This window comes from Marmota marmota, unplaced genomic scaffold (genome assembly GCF_001458135.2).
Source record: "Marmota marmota marmota unplaced genomic scaffold, marMar, whole genome shotgun sequence".
NCBI lineage: Eukaryota > Metazoa > Chordata > Mammalia > Rodentia > Sciuridae > Marmota > Marmota marmota.
Window position 1 is genome coordinate 11251306 of NW_026000019.1, and position 15880 is coordinate 11267185.

The 15880-nt window shown below is 36.3% G+C and overlaps 2 protein-coding genes across 3 annotated transcripts in view; one reads left to right on the forward strand and one right to left on the reverse strand.

Annotated features, from left to right (window-relative positions):
• Shcbp1l (SHC binding and spindle associated 1 like) overlaps positions 1-4465 on the forward strand; it is a 35624-nt gene extending 31159 nt beyond the window's left edge. Inside the window, exons 9-11 of the mRNA XM_015491613.2 lie at positions 235-485; positions 1561-1683; positions 4164-4465. Of these exons, the coding sequence (XP_015347099.1) occupies positions 235-485; positions 1561-1683; positions 4164-4415 (626 nt within the window). The 3' untranslated portion in view covers positions 4416-4465. The remainder of the gene's footprint in view (positions 1-234; positions 486-1560; positions 1684-4163) is intronic.
• A 4095-nt stretch (positions 4466-8560) lies between these two features.
• Positions 8561-15880, reverse strand: part of Dhx9 (DExH-box helicase 9) — a 38120-nt gene continuing 30800 nt past the window's right edge. For both annotated transcript variants that reach the window (XM_015491719.2, XM_015491720.2), the window contains 7 exons: positions 15259-15370; positions 14523-14684; positions 14285-14412; positions 12179-12408; positions 11879-11994; positions 10761-10961; positions 8561-9201 (listed from right to left, as the gene is read on the reverse strand). In XM_015491719.2, coding sequence (XP_015347205.1) covers positions 8685-9201; positions 10761-10961; positions 11879-11994; positions 12179-12408; positions 14285-14412; positions 14523-14684; positions 15259-15370 — 1466 coding nt within the window. In that variant the 3' untranslated portion in view covers positions 8561-8684. The remainder of the gene's footprint in view (positions 9202-10760; positions 10962-11878; positions 11995-12178; positions 12409-14284; positions 14413-14522; positions 14685-15258; positions 15371-15880) is intronic.

Below are 15880 nucleotides of genomic sequence, written 5' to 3' on the forward strand. Positions count from 1 at the left end.
ATGTTGAATAAATATTACAGGTACATTTAAATTGATTATAAGCCCAGATTTTCCCATCACAGCATCAAAATTAGGAACAAAAGATTACATTCTAGTTAAATATCTACTTAGTTAACAACTGAGTAGTCTATCTTGTTAAAATACATGAAAGGAATAACAAGTATTACTGAATGACTAAAGGTCTTTAAAGTTTTAGATTACTGATTTAATTATATTTTTGTCCCTATGTATCAGGAGTTGGAAAGCGAGAGGAAATTATGATTACTTCTGAACCTTCTCATGACAGTTTTGTGGTGTCCAAAGCTGACAATGTGAAACTAATGCATCTGTCTTTGATACAACAAGGGACGGTTGATGGTATTGTGGTGGTGGAGTCTGGTCACATGACTCTAGAAAACTGTGTATTAAAATGTGAAGGAACAGGAGTGTGCGTTCTGACGGGGGCCGCTCTGACAATCACAGACAGTGAAATAACTGGTGCCCAGGTACTCCACTCTATAGAAAGGCTTTAGAGGACAACAGCTAACAATTTTGAGTGATCTTAACAATACAAAGGATAACAATTTCTTTATCTTTTCTTTTGAATGGAACAATAACTCAATTTATAAACTGGTAGAAATTAACAAAAGTGAGCAACTGCATACTTCATAAAAGTGAATAGCCCAAGTGTCCAAGGTAAAGAGTCAATCTGTGATTTGAGAATTATTTTTTTTAAATTAGAAATCAGCACTTATGAAACAGATCATGGGTCAATTATTTGATAGTTTATTTAAAAAGAAGTAAGTGCTTACAAGCTAGAAGAAATTGTTTTTAAGGTGTTCAGACTAGTTCTGACCATTTACAAATACCTGGAACATAGAAAACTTTTAATATTGAGATAAAAATCACAAAGTTCATTAAGGATAGGAGAACTGAGAAAAATGATGAAAAGAAACAGAAAACACAAGCAATTTTTTTTAGGATGACTTTTTGTTAATTTCCACTAAAATGAGGAATATACTATAGAGCATTATTAAGGATGTATAGTAGCAATAAATTTTTTGTAACTAGTAAGACAATTGCTTAACGAGGTTTTGGCCTGTTTTTTACAGAATTCATTTGAGTAGAAGAGTAAGGTAATGGACTATATTACTCAACCTTCTTTCTAGGCCTGTTCCCCAACACAAATATTTACTTTTCAATATTTTTAAAGCATTCTCTTAGTTGTGGTGGCATATGCCTATCTGTAATCCCAGCTTCTGGGGAGGCTGAGGTAGGAGGATGGCATGTTCAAGTCAGCCTTGGCATTTAATCCCCAGAACCACACACAAACAATATCTCCACAATAAATTGCTGTCTGCATTATCATGAGTTTTTATGTAGCTTGTGTTTAGATTACTAATACAGAATTAAAAATTTCAAGCTGGGGGTGTTGCTCAGTGGCAGAGCACTCGCCTAGCATGTGCAAGGCCTTGGTTTTGATCCCCAGCACTAGAAAATAAATTACAATTTTCAAGTCTAAAGAAAATTTCATAGAGGGCCTTGTCTGTGTGTACATGATTGTTTTGATTTTATTTATAGGGTGCTGGTGTTGAACTGTATCCTGGGAGCATAGCCATTCTGGAAAGGAATGAAATTCATCACTGTAATAACCTCAGAACTAGTGACAGTTCAAAAAGCACATTAGGTGGAGTTAATATGAAGGTATTGTCTTAACTCTTAATGTAGAATTGCCATGGGAATTTTAAGTATTAGAAAAGTAATAAAATATTAGCTTTAGTCTTAAAAGAATAGTACAAGTAATAAAATATGTTTTAATGAGGCTGAAGGGAAATACATTTAGCCCTCTAGTTTAATAATTTCAACTTAAAATCTTAGAAAATAAGCTGGAATATGAGCAAGTAGATATGCTTTTCTCTTATGAAAATATTGAGATTTTTTCATTGAGCATATCTATAACACATTTTGGAAAGTAAAACAAATTAAGAAAATAATATATTAAACATTTTAAGTCTTTCAAAATTTGTAAAGCAAAACAATGAATATATTAATAGCAATAATTTATAGGCAAAATGCCTTCCCACTCTTTTCTGGGAAACATCTTTTTAGGTCTCTCTAGATTTAGGTAGTTAACAATGTTTATGTTGATGAAAATTTGCCTAAATCGCTATAATTCTATTTTGTGAATGCATGTTTTCTTTCCTCAAATAGATTTTAAATTACATAAAGGCAGGGGCAGGCTGTGTATCCCTTATCTGAAATGATTGGGACCACAAGTGTTTCAGAGTTCTGATTTTTTAAAATTTAAAAATATTTATGAATACTATATATTGGATATAGAACCCAAATATAAACACAAGATTCATTTGTTTCACACACACACTTTGTATGCATAGCCAAAAGGTAATTCTTTACATTATTTTAAATAATTTTGTGCATGAAAGTTTCTTGGTGTGGAGATTCACTGGTATCATTTCAGCACTCAGAAAGTCTTGGATTTTAGAACACTTCAGATTTTGGATTTTTAGATTAAAGATGCTCAATCTGTACTAGTAGACCTCCCTGCCCTACTGCCCTCACCCTCAACTTGATTTTGAACCCTAAGACAGTTAATTGGTTGAAAATAAAGTACAGGGGCTGGGGATGTCCCTCAGTGGCAGAATGCTCATCTAGCATGTGAGAAACCCTACAGGTGATCCCCAGCACCACAGAGAAAAAAAGGAAAGAAAGAATAGAAAAAGAAGGTGCAAATGATCATTGGACACCCTTAGAGCAATTTTGAAATCCGATTTATCTTAAAACATTTTTTCTGTTCTTAAGTATTTTTCAAATTTTCAATGGTTCTTAAATGTTAGTACACCCCAGTTTCTGATTAACTCTGGGGTGAAGCCTCAGGGTTTGTGCTAGTAAGTTCCCAGGTGATGCTAATACAGCTGGTCCACACACAATTTAAGAACCATATATATCCCCCTGCTACTCAAAAGTGGGAGCCACTGGCATTACTTGGTAGCTTGTTAGAACCGCAGAATAGTGAGCGAGGCGTGGTGGTTCATGCCTGGCATCCCAGCTTCTCAGGAGGCTGAGGAGGATCACAAGTGTAAGCCCAGCCTCGGAAACTTAGCAAGACCCTGTCTCAAAAAATAAAAAGGAGTGGGGATGTAGCTCAGCAGTAGAGCACCCCTGGGTTCAATCTCCAGTACAATAAACAAAAACAAAAAAACCCTGCAGAATATTGTCGTACCCCAGACTGATCCCAATGTTTAACAAGATCCTCAGAGGATTTAAATATATACACTGATGTTTAATAAACTTTTTTAAAATATTTTTTTTTTTTTAGTTTTAGGTTGACACAATATCTTTATATTTATGTGATGCTGAGGATTGAACCCAGTGCCTCATGCATACTAGGCGAGCACTCTACCACTGAGCCACAACCCCAGCTCTGAAACTTTTATAAATGTTTATAAACTCTGACAAGACTGTCCCTGGCCTTCTCCAGCCTCCTCTCTGGCCACTCCTCCTCTGTTGTATTATATTCAAGCTACACTGGCTCTTTTTTGCTCCTAGATATTGTGAAGCTTGTTCTGGCCATTATTTACAGACCTATAGGAAACATTCTTCCTATAGGTCTGTAAATAATGTTTGACAACTTTATTATTTATATCTGAACATAATTGTTCCTTTTCAAAGAAGCCATTACTATAAAGAACACCAGTTAAGTAGTGACCCCTCCCCACACTCCCACCAAGTCATGCTATATTATACTACCCTATTTTGTTTCATAATATAAATTGTTTTCATGCTTTACCTGTTAGAGGGTCACTTAAAAAATTTTTTTAGACGTTGATGGACCTTTATTCATTTACTTATATGTGGTGCTGAGAATTGAACCCAGGGCCTCACACATGCTAGGCAAATGCTCTACCACTGAGCCACAACTCCAGCCCTAGAGGTCACTTTTACGGGCCATTGCTGTATTCCCAATTACAATCAGTGATTTTTATCTAAAGCTGATAAAAATAAACTGACTTCATTTAATATTTTTACATTAATCAACATGAGGAAAACACACTTGTTCAAAACTTGTTATTGTAAAGTAACTTGTTAACATATAAGGTTAACTTGTTTATATGTTCTTTGTATTAAAATTATTTAATAACTAATTTCTTCAATTAATTTAACAGGTTCTGCCAGCGCCCAAATTGAAGATGACTAATAATCACATATACAACAACAATGGCTATGGAGTAAGCATTCTTCAACCAACTGAACAGTTTTTCATTGTAGCAGAACAAACTCTCAACAAAGGGGCTGCTTCAGGAGATAAAAAAGATGATAAAATGCTCTCCAAAGTGATGCAAAACCTGAATCTGGAAATGAATAATAATAAGATAGAAGCAAATTTAAAGGGGGATATCAGAATAGTCACCAGTTAAAGCATCTGGATAAATATTTAAGTTTTATATTTTAAGAATTTGTTTAATAATTCTCATGTCCCACAGAAATGGTACTTCAATTAAATTCAAAGATGATTTAATTAAAAAATTAAAACATTTAAATGCTTTCATTGAATGATTCATTTTAACATTTTAAAAAGCTTTATTGATATGATTCACATACCATAAAATTCATTCTTTAAAGTGTATAAATCAGGGACTGGAGATAGATAGCTCAGTTGGTAGAATTCTTGCCTTGCATGCACAAGGCCCTGAGTTCAATCCCCAGCGCCATATAAACAAAAATAATAATAAAAATGTGTATAAATTAGTAGTTTTTAGTGTATGAGGTATAATCACCATTTAACTCAGAAACAAATATGGCTTTAAATAGTGTTTTTTAGTGCCTAGTCCAATAAACAGTATTCAGTGTTCTAGGCAGAGTAGATAAAATTAATTTTATAGTAAATTCCCAGTGATCTTTACAATAATATGGCACTATATTGAAATAATATTAGGTTCAAGTTAAGGAAATCCAAAATGAGAAGTGAACAATATAGAAACATGTTTCTCCCTCATGTTTAAAAAATGCATGTGCATGGGCTGGGGGTGTGGCTCAGCGGCAGAGCACTTGCCTCCCAAGTGTGAGGCACTGGGTTGGAGCCTCACTCAGCACCACATAAAAATTAAGGTATTGTGTCCATTTACAACTTAAAAAAAAAGCATGTACTTGCTTTGGTGGAACAAAGTAAAATTGGAATGATTATTAGAGATTTATCATGCCTCCCTGCATACACATAACAAGCACATTTGTGAAATGTTCCATGTTTAAAAAAAAATGCAGAGGTACTCGGTGCAGGTCTGATACACAGGTGTTTAATATTGTCACAAGTCCAAGCTTCCATCTTGTTTTAGCACTGTATGGCTTCTGTTAAAAATCACCCCACATTCCAAAACAATGATTGTTGCTCAAACCGCGATGTCCAAATTCCAACCAAGAAGAGAGAGGACCTTTCTACTAAAGTGCACACATTTCAACTTTCAATCCTCTAGCTAGAAACTAATCGAATGGCTAGACTCAGCTGTAAATGAGACTAGACCATAAAATCTTTGTGAGATAACCACTTGTCCTTTAAAATAGGGGGTTGAACATCAATAGATTTAAAGACAAGAATCACATGATTATCTCAGTAGAAAAAAAGAACAAATGAAAAAATCACATAATAGGGGTTTAAGAAACAACAAATGGTCTTTATCACAAAACAATTATATTGACTTAAGAATACTAAAAAGAGCACTCAGGCACAAATATTTAAACCTTTGACTTTTACAGTTTAAATCTGGGGTGCTCCTTCACTGAACTACATGCCCTACATTCCCAGTTTTTTTGTTTTTTTTCTGAGACAGAGTCTAAGTTGCTGAAGATAACCTTGAACTTGTGCTCCTCCTGCTTCAGCCTCCCAAGTAGCTAGGACTACTGGTGTGGGGCAATGCACCCAGCTGAGAGTATTTTTAAAGGCCTAGTTGTTCTTTAGTGCACCCACCTCCCTAAAGAACATCTGGAGGCATTTCTATAAGTGTTGTTTATACAAGGTCTTTGTTTACACATGGTCTTATGAGTTTGTTATAATTCCAGGGGTTACTCATGGGATCCTTAACAAAATCAATCTCTAAGAATTTGATGAGCAATAAGAGTAAGGACTTTTCTTTCCAACCCTCTTCTACCTTCCTCGGTTTTTGGTCTCAGAAGAAAAGAGGGGCAAAGATCTTTTGAGAATGAGCAGAAGCAGCAGTAGGCTTCTGCTATCAAACTTCTCACTCATTGAGCATCCAACTCCATTCTAAAGATTCTACTTTTCTTTAAACCTGTTTTCAAAATAATTCATGATAAACTCAGATTCTATAGTTAAGTTTCCTAACACGGTCCAGAAACCTTTTTTGTATGTACTACGGCAGTCCACAAATAACAAAGGTATCAAATATAACTTAAAACTTCCAGTTTTCTGGACAGTAATTAAAACCTAGCAAATACAGTGAAATTCAAGTGCCTTTTCTCAAAATCAAAATATGTAGGTTTCTTTTTTCACATGGGACGCACCACCACATCCAGCTAAAATGATGTTTCAACCCAACTACAAATTCCATTTCTGATGTGTTTACTCTCTTCATGTTCCAACTGTTTTCAAATTCAGAGGGACTGTCTACTTCATTGAATTTAGAGATTCCTAGGACTAAGAAACTTCTGGTATGTCAACAAAGACTTCCAAATTTGATTGGCATGTGAAAGAGATCCACCCTGCATAATGTGCACAGCCCACAAGGAACAAAAGGTGCAAGATGGTGAATGCAAGCTCAATTTTTGAGTGTGACCATGGCTGCACAAAGCCTTGAGCAATGTGCAAGGGTATTAGGATCCTTTACTCTTCAAGGTGGACTCTGACCAGCAATTCTCCACAATTGCCAGGCCTTCAGTCTCAGACTGGGGCTGCATCTTTGGTGCCTCTTGCTGAGGCTCCAGCTTCTTTGAGCAGCTGAGTTCCTCCAGACCTCCTTGTGCAGATAGATGGCCATTATGGACTAAGCAATTTCTGATCATGTAAGCCAACTTTATAAATCCCTATTCTCATATATAAATATATAATATATACACACACACACACACACACATAAATATCCAGAGATTTGAGCAGCTTCACAGAATGACAGCACATTAGGTAGTAGTTGGTCAAAGACCTGCCCATTCATTGACACTGAGAACTTATAGAGATTGGCTTTCTAGAATTGCTACAATAACTTTTATTTCCTCCCAACTTTTATTGAGAACCTCGGGAAATTTACAATTCCCTTTCACGCCACATTCAGTACAGAGGAAGCAAACAATGAAGCTTAGAAGTGCAATGAAGGTACCAAGTGTACAAGCTGCTCATGGACACAATGGGCTGCAAATCAGGTCCATGCTCAACCATCTTAACTTCTATAAGAGCTGACACAATTGTCCATGACAACTCACTGAAGCCTCAAACCCTGGTTTTTACCCCCAAATCTTCTCCACTTTCCAGTCCCTTTCTCTCCAGCATGTCATCAGGGATCATTTTTAGAAAAGTATTTTCTATGTGGACTATAAGGGGAAGTTGAGAAATGAAACACTGGTTGACGCAAGATAGTAATATGCTACAAAATTAGTCAACAAAGCAAAGCTTTGTGAATTCTCAGTTGTAATGAACTGTTACATAAAGATTCTCTGAATAAGGAAAACAAATGACACTTATCTTGCATTTGGGAGACCTTGGATTCAATCACTAGAACAAAAAACAAGCCAACTATGAAAGAATCCTATGATGGAAGCACTTTTTGGATTACAACAGAGGGATAACACTACTGAGTTAGACCCAACAGCTTAAATTCACAGGTCACGGCACAGCAAAAACAAACTAATGGAAGCTCTAGAAACCTATACAGGTTCCAGGTCTGTAGCAAAACACTTCTGAATGGTTCTTTCCATGTTTCCACTGGAAAAGTTGCTGGGGGCTAGAATTCAGTCAAGTGAGGCATTATTCATCTTATACCTCTTATGGTATTTTTCACAATCCTAAGGTCAAAAGAAAGCAGAGTCCTCATAGATAGTCTTACTAACCACATACCAAACATAAGTGGTAAAGAGATGTAGTCTACCTTAATTTAGAAAAGAAAATGCTGATCTCAATTTTGAAGTTTTTTGACACAGCTTCAGAGGAAGCCAAAATGTTCAGCCCTAGTTACATGGAGGTCCACTTGACTTGGGCACACTCACTGGTCAATATATGGTGAAACAGCAATTCAATTCCAAGACTATTTATTCTATTACAAGTACTAATATCACTTGCATATTTCTCAAAAAACAGTACAGAGTACAAAGAATAAATATAATTGGCATTGTAAACTTAATCAATTACACACAGTCAGCATTCAGTGGAATACTTTATTTTCTATTGTATTAAACAAAAGCCAAGAAAATATCAAGTTAATTTAGAAGGCAAACCTTTACTCCTTAAAGAAAAAATACAAACTGTAGTACTTTTATAATAGATCATATTTTACATAATATAAACAAAAATCACTAATGTGTCTATATGCTTGGTTTCCTTAAACTACAATGAACCACAGAATAGGTGGAAAATGCGTTTATTTTTTTCTTTTGGTGCAAATAATAAACATCATGGGAAAACACACAGCATGCTTTTTTTTTTTTTCAAAAAACTGTCTATGCACAGGCACTGACATAACCAAGTTTTAATAACCACCACCTCCTCTTCCCTGTCCAAAGTAGCCACCACCATAGCCCCCCCTACCACCACCTCGATGGAATCCCCCAGATCCTCGGTAGCCCCCTCCAGATCCTCTATAATCTCCACCACATCCTCTGTAGTCTCCCCCAGATCCTCTATAGTCTCCACCGGATCCTCTGTAGTCTCCACCAGATCCTCTGTAGTCCCCACCAAAGTTTCCCCTATACCCTCCTCGGAAACCTCCTCTGTAACCTCCACCACCACCTCCACCTCCACCATATCCTCCTCGATAAGAGTTGGAGCCACCACCATAACCACCACCACCTCCATAGCCTCCGCCTCCGCCGCCACCACCACCACCACCACCTCCATAGCCTCCCCCACCAAAACCTCCACTGTTATAGCCACCACCATAGCCTCCAGTGCCATAGCCTCCACCACCATATCCAGAAACTCCCCTTCTATATCCACTGCCATTATCATATCGGGCCATCTTGGGAGGTCGTGGACCATCTCCATACCTAGGAAAAGCACAAAACCACCATTTTAGTAAATCTGTTTTTTTTCCCCTCATATGTACACGTTTTATTCATTTTATAGAACTGGGATCAAGCAGTCTTGTACATGTTAAGCAAGCAGTCTACCATTCATTAGCTACACCCTAATCCCACAACTTTCAACACTTCTGAATTACTCAACCAAATATATAAATTGTATTTGAATATTTAATGCAAAACAGAATGCAGACCAACGCACAAATACAAACTGAAATGAATCTAATATGCATTTTCAAAAGAGACAGTATCTACAGGCAACAATCATAAACAGTCTAAAAGTTCTTCCTGCTTCATTCTTGAAGGCCTTAAATTTTGAAAGTTTTGTCCTTACAACTTTTTTAAAATTCAGTTCAATATACAATGTTCTAAGAAATACAAGTATTAAAAATACACTAGAAGAAGTTCCTGGTACTGGCAATAAACCAAATATTTGGTATTTACCAAACACCAAAATTTTGGTATTCTCCTGTATTACCTCAGAAGTGTTCTTGAAAAATGTCTTGACAATCTGTTTCATAGGGCGAATGATAAAAATGAGGGCTAAAGGAAATCTGCACATCAAGATGCTTTGGAAAAACAATTCTAATTCAGCTTATTAGTATGGAACACTCTGAAGACTGACACTAGCAATCCAATAGCTATCCAAGTCAGATACAACAGCTATGAATTCAGGTTACTCCACTGCCCACCTTCTATTGATTTTATTGGAAACCTGTTTATGTAGTCAAATCCCCACTGCAGAGAAAAGCCAAAGCACCATTTGAAAAAAAAGGAAAAAAAAAAAAAAGCCCCCAAATGGCAGTGGTACACGCCTGTAATCCCAGAAGCTCATGAGGTTGAGGCAGAAGGATTTGGGTTCAAAGTCAGCCTTAGCAACTTAGCGAGGCACTAAGCAACTAATTAGGAAGTGCTCCTAGGTTCATTCCCCAGTACCAAAAAAAAAAAAAAAGAAAAGAAAAGCATGAAGTACACTGATAACATGACACCAAGTCTGCAACTTTACAAATTATTGACCCTAAATGAAGACCACATGGGTATACATTTTATATTGTGCCTTTTCTGTAGGTATCAAATATTCCCAAAATAATAAGCTGAAGGCAAAGAAAAAAAACATGAGGCAAAAAAAATTTTTTAATTAAGAGAAATTTCATCTTTTCATACTCTTATTTCCTCAAAATAAAGCCTGCTGCTTTACATTTAAGAAACAATTTAACCTATCCACATTTTTCTTCAGAAATGCCAAAATAATGTTGTGATAAGAGAACTATCTAGGCTATATCACTTACCTGGTTAGGTGAACCACTCTGACCTATGTACATACACTTAAGGTTCTTTTCCATCTCTAACAGAGATGGAAAAAGCCGAGGAGGTGGGTAGATGGTATTCTTTTTTTCTGAGTATGTCAGCCCAACTAATTTTTGTATTTAGGGCTTGCCTAGTTCCATCAACTAAATATGGGAATACCAGGTCTACAAGGAATATCCAGCCTCTGTTTGATTCAAAGAAAGCAATGTGGTACTCACCGTGCACTGCCAATCATAAGGTTTATACCAGCAGCTGATGGCCTAGAGATTTGGCGAATCATGTTAAGCATATGTTCATTTACAGGGTCCAACTGGCTGATGATATTAGGTTGTTTGCTTACTTCAACAACCAGAGCTTCCATTGCTGCTCTGAGGGCAGTAATACAGGCAGCGGCTTCATGGGATATTTGTAGTCTGATCCTAAAATAAGAAAAACAAAAACTAAGAAAAGGACAACAAGCAGCAAGACTACTTCCGATTCCTTAAATTCAGAGATTGCTTTTCATAGAATAAATCTAACTGTTTAACAAGTACAAGTGCTATATCCAAATGAACCAAGACTTAGGCAAACACAGGTATGAGGAGTAATAATAATCTGTATTCTTTAAAAAAACAAAACAAAACAAAACTGCTAGCTATTGGGAGTCTCATAACTCAGTCTCCAATAAATTAAGAGACTCAGAATGTTGGGATTGAGGAAGCAGCTCTAGTAAGACAGACTGCTTAGTATGCATGAAAACCTGGGTTCAATCTTCATCACCACCAAAAAAAAAAAAAAAAAAAACCAGAAATTAAGAATGGTGGACTCTTCTACATTAACCTACTGACTGCCCATCAAGCTCCATTTCATTATGGCAGAATGCACACCACAACGTCTTATAGAGCACATAGCACCCAAGCTCTAATTAGAGTCTACTTTGGTAATGACAGTATTCACGGTGACATAAGTGACAAATCTATAATGCATTTACTTCTACTGGGATAGTCAATTTAAAATATACTTTAGGGCTGGGGTTGTGGCTCAGTGGTTGAGCGCTTGCCTACCACGGGGCGAGGCCCTGGGTTCCATCCCCAACACCACATAAAAATTAATAAAGATACTGTGCCCAACTACAACTAAAAAAATAAATATTAAAAATAAATAAATAAAATACACTTTACATAGAACAATATGACCAACATTTACCACTCTCCAAGAAAATATGTTATAAAGAACCAAATATGGTCCACTAAATCTTGCATTGTTTACTTTACATTGAAGTCAGAGCAGAGCTGAGTTTGGGCATATCTCAGAATTCTAAGAATTCATTTTGGAGGTCATATCTGAAAATCCATACCAGTCATCTACAAACACAATCTGCCCGTCAGATTGGACTCTCTTGGAAGCAAAGAGAAGCAACTGCAAGGGGGTGACTAAGGTCATGCCTTTAGCAGAGATGGCTCGGGTTCGAATCTGCAAATGGAAAAAGAGGCAAGAGGAAATCATTGATATGCCAACTGTCAAATACTGCCTATAATAACAACGTATACTGTGAATATTAAAATTCACGTTCACAAAATTGTGAAAAATTAATGTGCACAAAGGATAATAAAAAGAATTTGAATTTTTGAACTTTCTTAAATTTACCTTTACTTACCTTTTCACCAAATACAAAGAAGGGAGAAGGGTACTTCATGTCTTGGCTGCTAAATGGACAATTAACAGATGATTTGTGGATAAGTGCATTACGCCCTTCGGTAGTAAGAATCTTTCTCTTTTCCTTATGATAGCATACATTAGGGTACACGCCAAAAGCCAGGAGAGAGATAACAACATCCAAATTATTATCTGGTCCAGTGTTAGTAAACACTTGTGTCAACAAACAATCTGTTAAAAAGAATGGTTTAACAAAAAGAAAAAAAAAATCAGTTAACTGGCAAATCCTCATATCACATGCAAACTAAATAGAATAATTCTTCCATTTTACAAATAACCTGGCTAAAAAACTTTCTGCTCAGAACCTTACTATCAAATTCAAGAAGGCCAAATTATATTCTGGGCAAGAACAAACATGCAACAACAAATCCACTGTGTACAACTCTAGTCCACCAATTAAAAAAAAAAAAGAGGAAAAGAAAAAAAATATTCCAAGTTCCAGGAGAAATTCTGCTAAGTCCCCACAAGAAAACTAAAGTATCTGCATTCTTTTCTACACAAAACCACAACAGAAGCCAGGATGGTTGCTGAAAACAATAAAAATCATCTACTCTCTGAATTCACATTAATCTGATAGGATCAAAGTGTTTATTGGCTATTATTAGATAGCTATTACTTGTAGAAGATGGAATTAGTGATAATCTAAGAGAATAAGGGAACCCACTGGAATGAGGGCTTTTTTCACCCAGTTTATACATTTTGAATACATGATCACTAATAAGAACCCTAACAGGGTAAGCTAAGAATAAGGACATATAAATTTGAGTTCTAGTTTCACACCTCCTAATTAGATAAATCTGGATAAATAATTTAAACTCTGGTATTGGGTTAATAATCCATAAAAAGTGTTATTAACAGCTGAGGCTCAGGAATTTTTATAAAGAATCTAGCACATAAAATTGCCTTTCCTTTTCTGTTGAAAAAAAAATCCATTCAGTTTACCACAGATGAGAACTATTTTATCTTTTCAGTAATGTACCTTTGCCCAACAACCAAAGAAGGTTTCAACTAAACATGTCCTATTTCTGGTTATGCATGTCCTACTTCTATGTCTCAATGTTTAGCCTAGTTAGAAAACACCAACTTTTTATTAAAACGAAAAAAATTTGGAATATATCACACATATTAATGACCCCCATTTCATTTCTAAGAGCTTAAATTCAACTCACTTAAAAACTTAAATGTGGTAAATTTTACTTCAAACTGAAGGCAGCTATGGTGGCATATATTTGTAGATCCCAGCAACTTAGGAAACTAAGGCAGGAGGATTCAAAGTTTGAGGCTAGCTTGAGCAACTTACAAAGATACTGACTCAAAATTAAAATAAAAAAATACTTCAAGTTGGGCATGGTGGTATAAGCCTGTAACCCCAGTAACTTACCAGGCAAAGGCAGGAAGATCAAGAGTTCAAAACCAGCCTCAAAAACTTAGTGAAACCCAAAGCAACTCAGTGAAACTGTCTCTAAACAAAATATTTAAAAAGGCTGGGGTGTGGCTCAGTAGTTTTAAGTGCCTTTGGAGGATTCAATCCCCAGTACCAAAGGAAAAACAAAAACCAAAACCACTTCAAATTTAAAAACGAATACACACTGAACTAATTAAATCACTTCTCAATGTGCACTGAACATCATGACTTTTTGTTTCCTTTTTAAAAGGGACTTCCATGTTCAAAGAACTAAGAAATAACTGGGTACATAGAGCACATGATTCGAGAGTGGGGTTGTAGCTCAGTGGTGGAATGCTTGTCTAATGTGAGGCGCTGGGTTCGATCCTCAGCACCTCATATAAATAAATAAAGCCCTATCAACAACTAAAAAATAAAAATAAAAAAAGATTCTGGGCATGATGCTGAGAAAGGAATATCTAGAGTACACAGCCAGCCTCCGCAAAAGTGAGGCACTAAGCAAATGAGACCCTGTTCAATCCCTGTGACCCCCCAAAAACAAAGAAGATTGAGCATATGATCTGAAGTCCGAAGGTTAAATATTCTATACTTTACAATAGGCACATCAGTATCACTTCACAAATTACTGTAACAGAAGCTTACCTTCTGGAAATCCAGAATTAATCAGAATCTCTTTAAGCTGAACTTTGGCTTCCCAAGTCATTCTCAGTGTAGCCATATTGAGACGTTTATGTTCACAAAAACGAATCTCTGCTTCTTCTCCACTCATTCTATAAATTGGAATGGTAAAAAGACATTGTCAAAGAACAGAGAACTCCACACCGAATTAGAAAATAGAAACAGCTCACCCAACTTTTAGAACACTCTTTCAAACCCATACCTCGCATCATCCCAGGCTTGAAACACTGACAAAAGGGCCACATGATCAGAAAATCTATTTCCAGCAAAGTTCCGATGGATATACCCCAGGCGCTTTCCCTCACTAATGAAAGGCTCAGGAAAGCAGGTAGCAGCAGAGATGGTACAGACAGCATCACCCACACTGAAAAACAAATTGACAGTTAAATTGAGACTAGATAATAACCTTGATGCCAACAGGTCAGGTAGCACTCACTGTGGGCTGTGGGTTTGAGGCTTTATTGGCTAAAATGATGCTTTTATCAGTGCTAAATTGACTTAACCAGGAACATTTATATAGGCCCTTTCTCCAGAAAAAAGTGAAATTACCTCTGACAACAATGGCTAAACATCCACCATAAATTATGACCAAGAATCATAATTTTCCCTTTCCTATTCTCTCAAAGAAATATCTTTTTATCTTCCAAACTTTATGATAAAAATGTATACCTTTTCATAGTACTATTTCCTTTCAAGGGACAACTAAACTAAAATCCTGGGGAATGCCATTCTCTTTTGAGAAATCAGTGCTTATCCCCCAGCTTGAAGAAATGCACTGGAAGAAAAAGGACTAGTTTTACTATTTGTCTTTGTATCTAGATTATCAGTTATTTTAACCAAAAAGTGTCTATTTTTCCTTAAAGTGCATCTTGCTTTCATGGGGAGTGGATTATGATTCTGAATTATCACCACTATCAACAACAATACAAAGTACTTACTAGAAAATACACCCCATTATCATCATTTTGCCAAAGCGAGGCTCGATGGGGAGCTTAGCCAGGATTCGTCCCAAAGGAGTCAACTCATCATTGACATCCAATGCATCAAGTTCTGTGGAAAAATATTTCTGTATGAGCAGAAATGGTAAGGAATACCCTTAAATGTAAGCAAACATAGATTTGCTTCATAGATTAAGGCTAGGATAGGGAATTTAAGATCCCATCATTTTTCAAAGCAACTGCCAGCACCATGTCCACAACCATCAATGCCCCACTTAACTTGCTACTATGGATTGATCCCAGGGACACTGAGCTACACACCCTAGCCCTATTTATATGGAGACAGGTTCTCACTAAATTGTCAATGTTAGCCTGAACTTGTGATTCTCCTGTCTCAGGCTTCCAAGGACCTAGGATTACAGGTGTGTGTCAGTGTGCCCCTCAGAGCCAATTCTTAGCACTCAAAAAGTAGAACAAAACTAAATTATAGAGCATCTAACATAAATGATACTAGAATTAGTTCTTGTGGAATATAAATCTACATACAGCCTACAAGAAGTCTATATAAACACAGTAATAATAATTGCATCATGAGTACCTATGTTCCATACCATTAATCAAG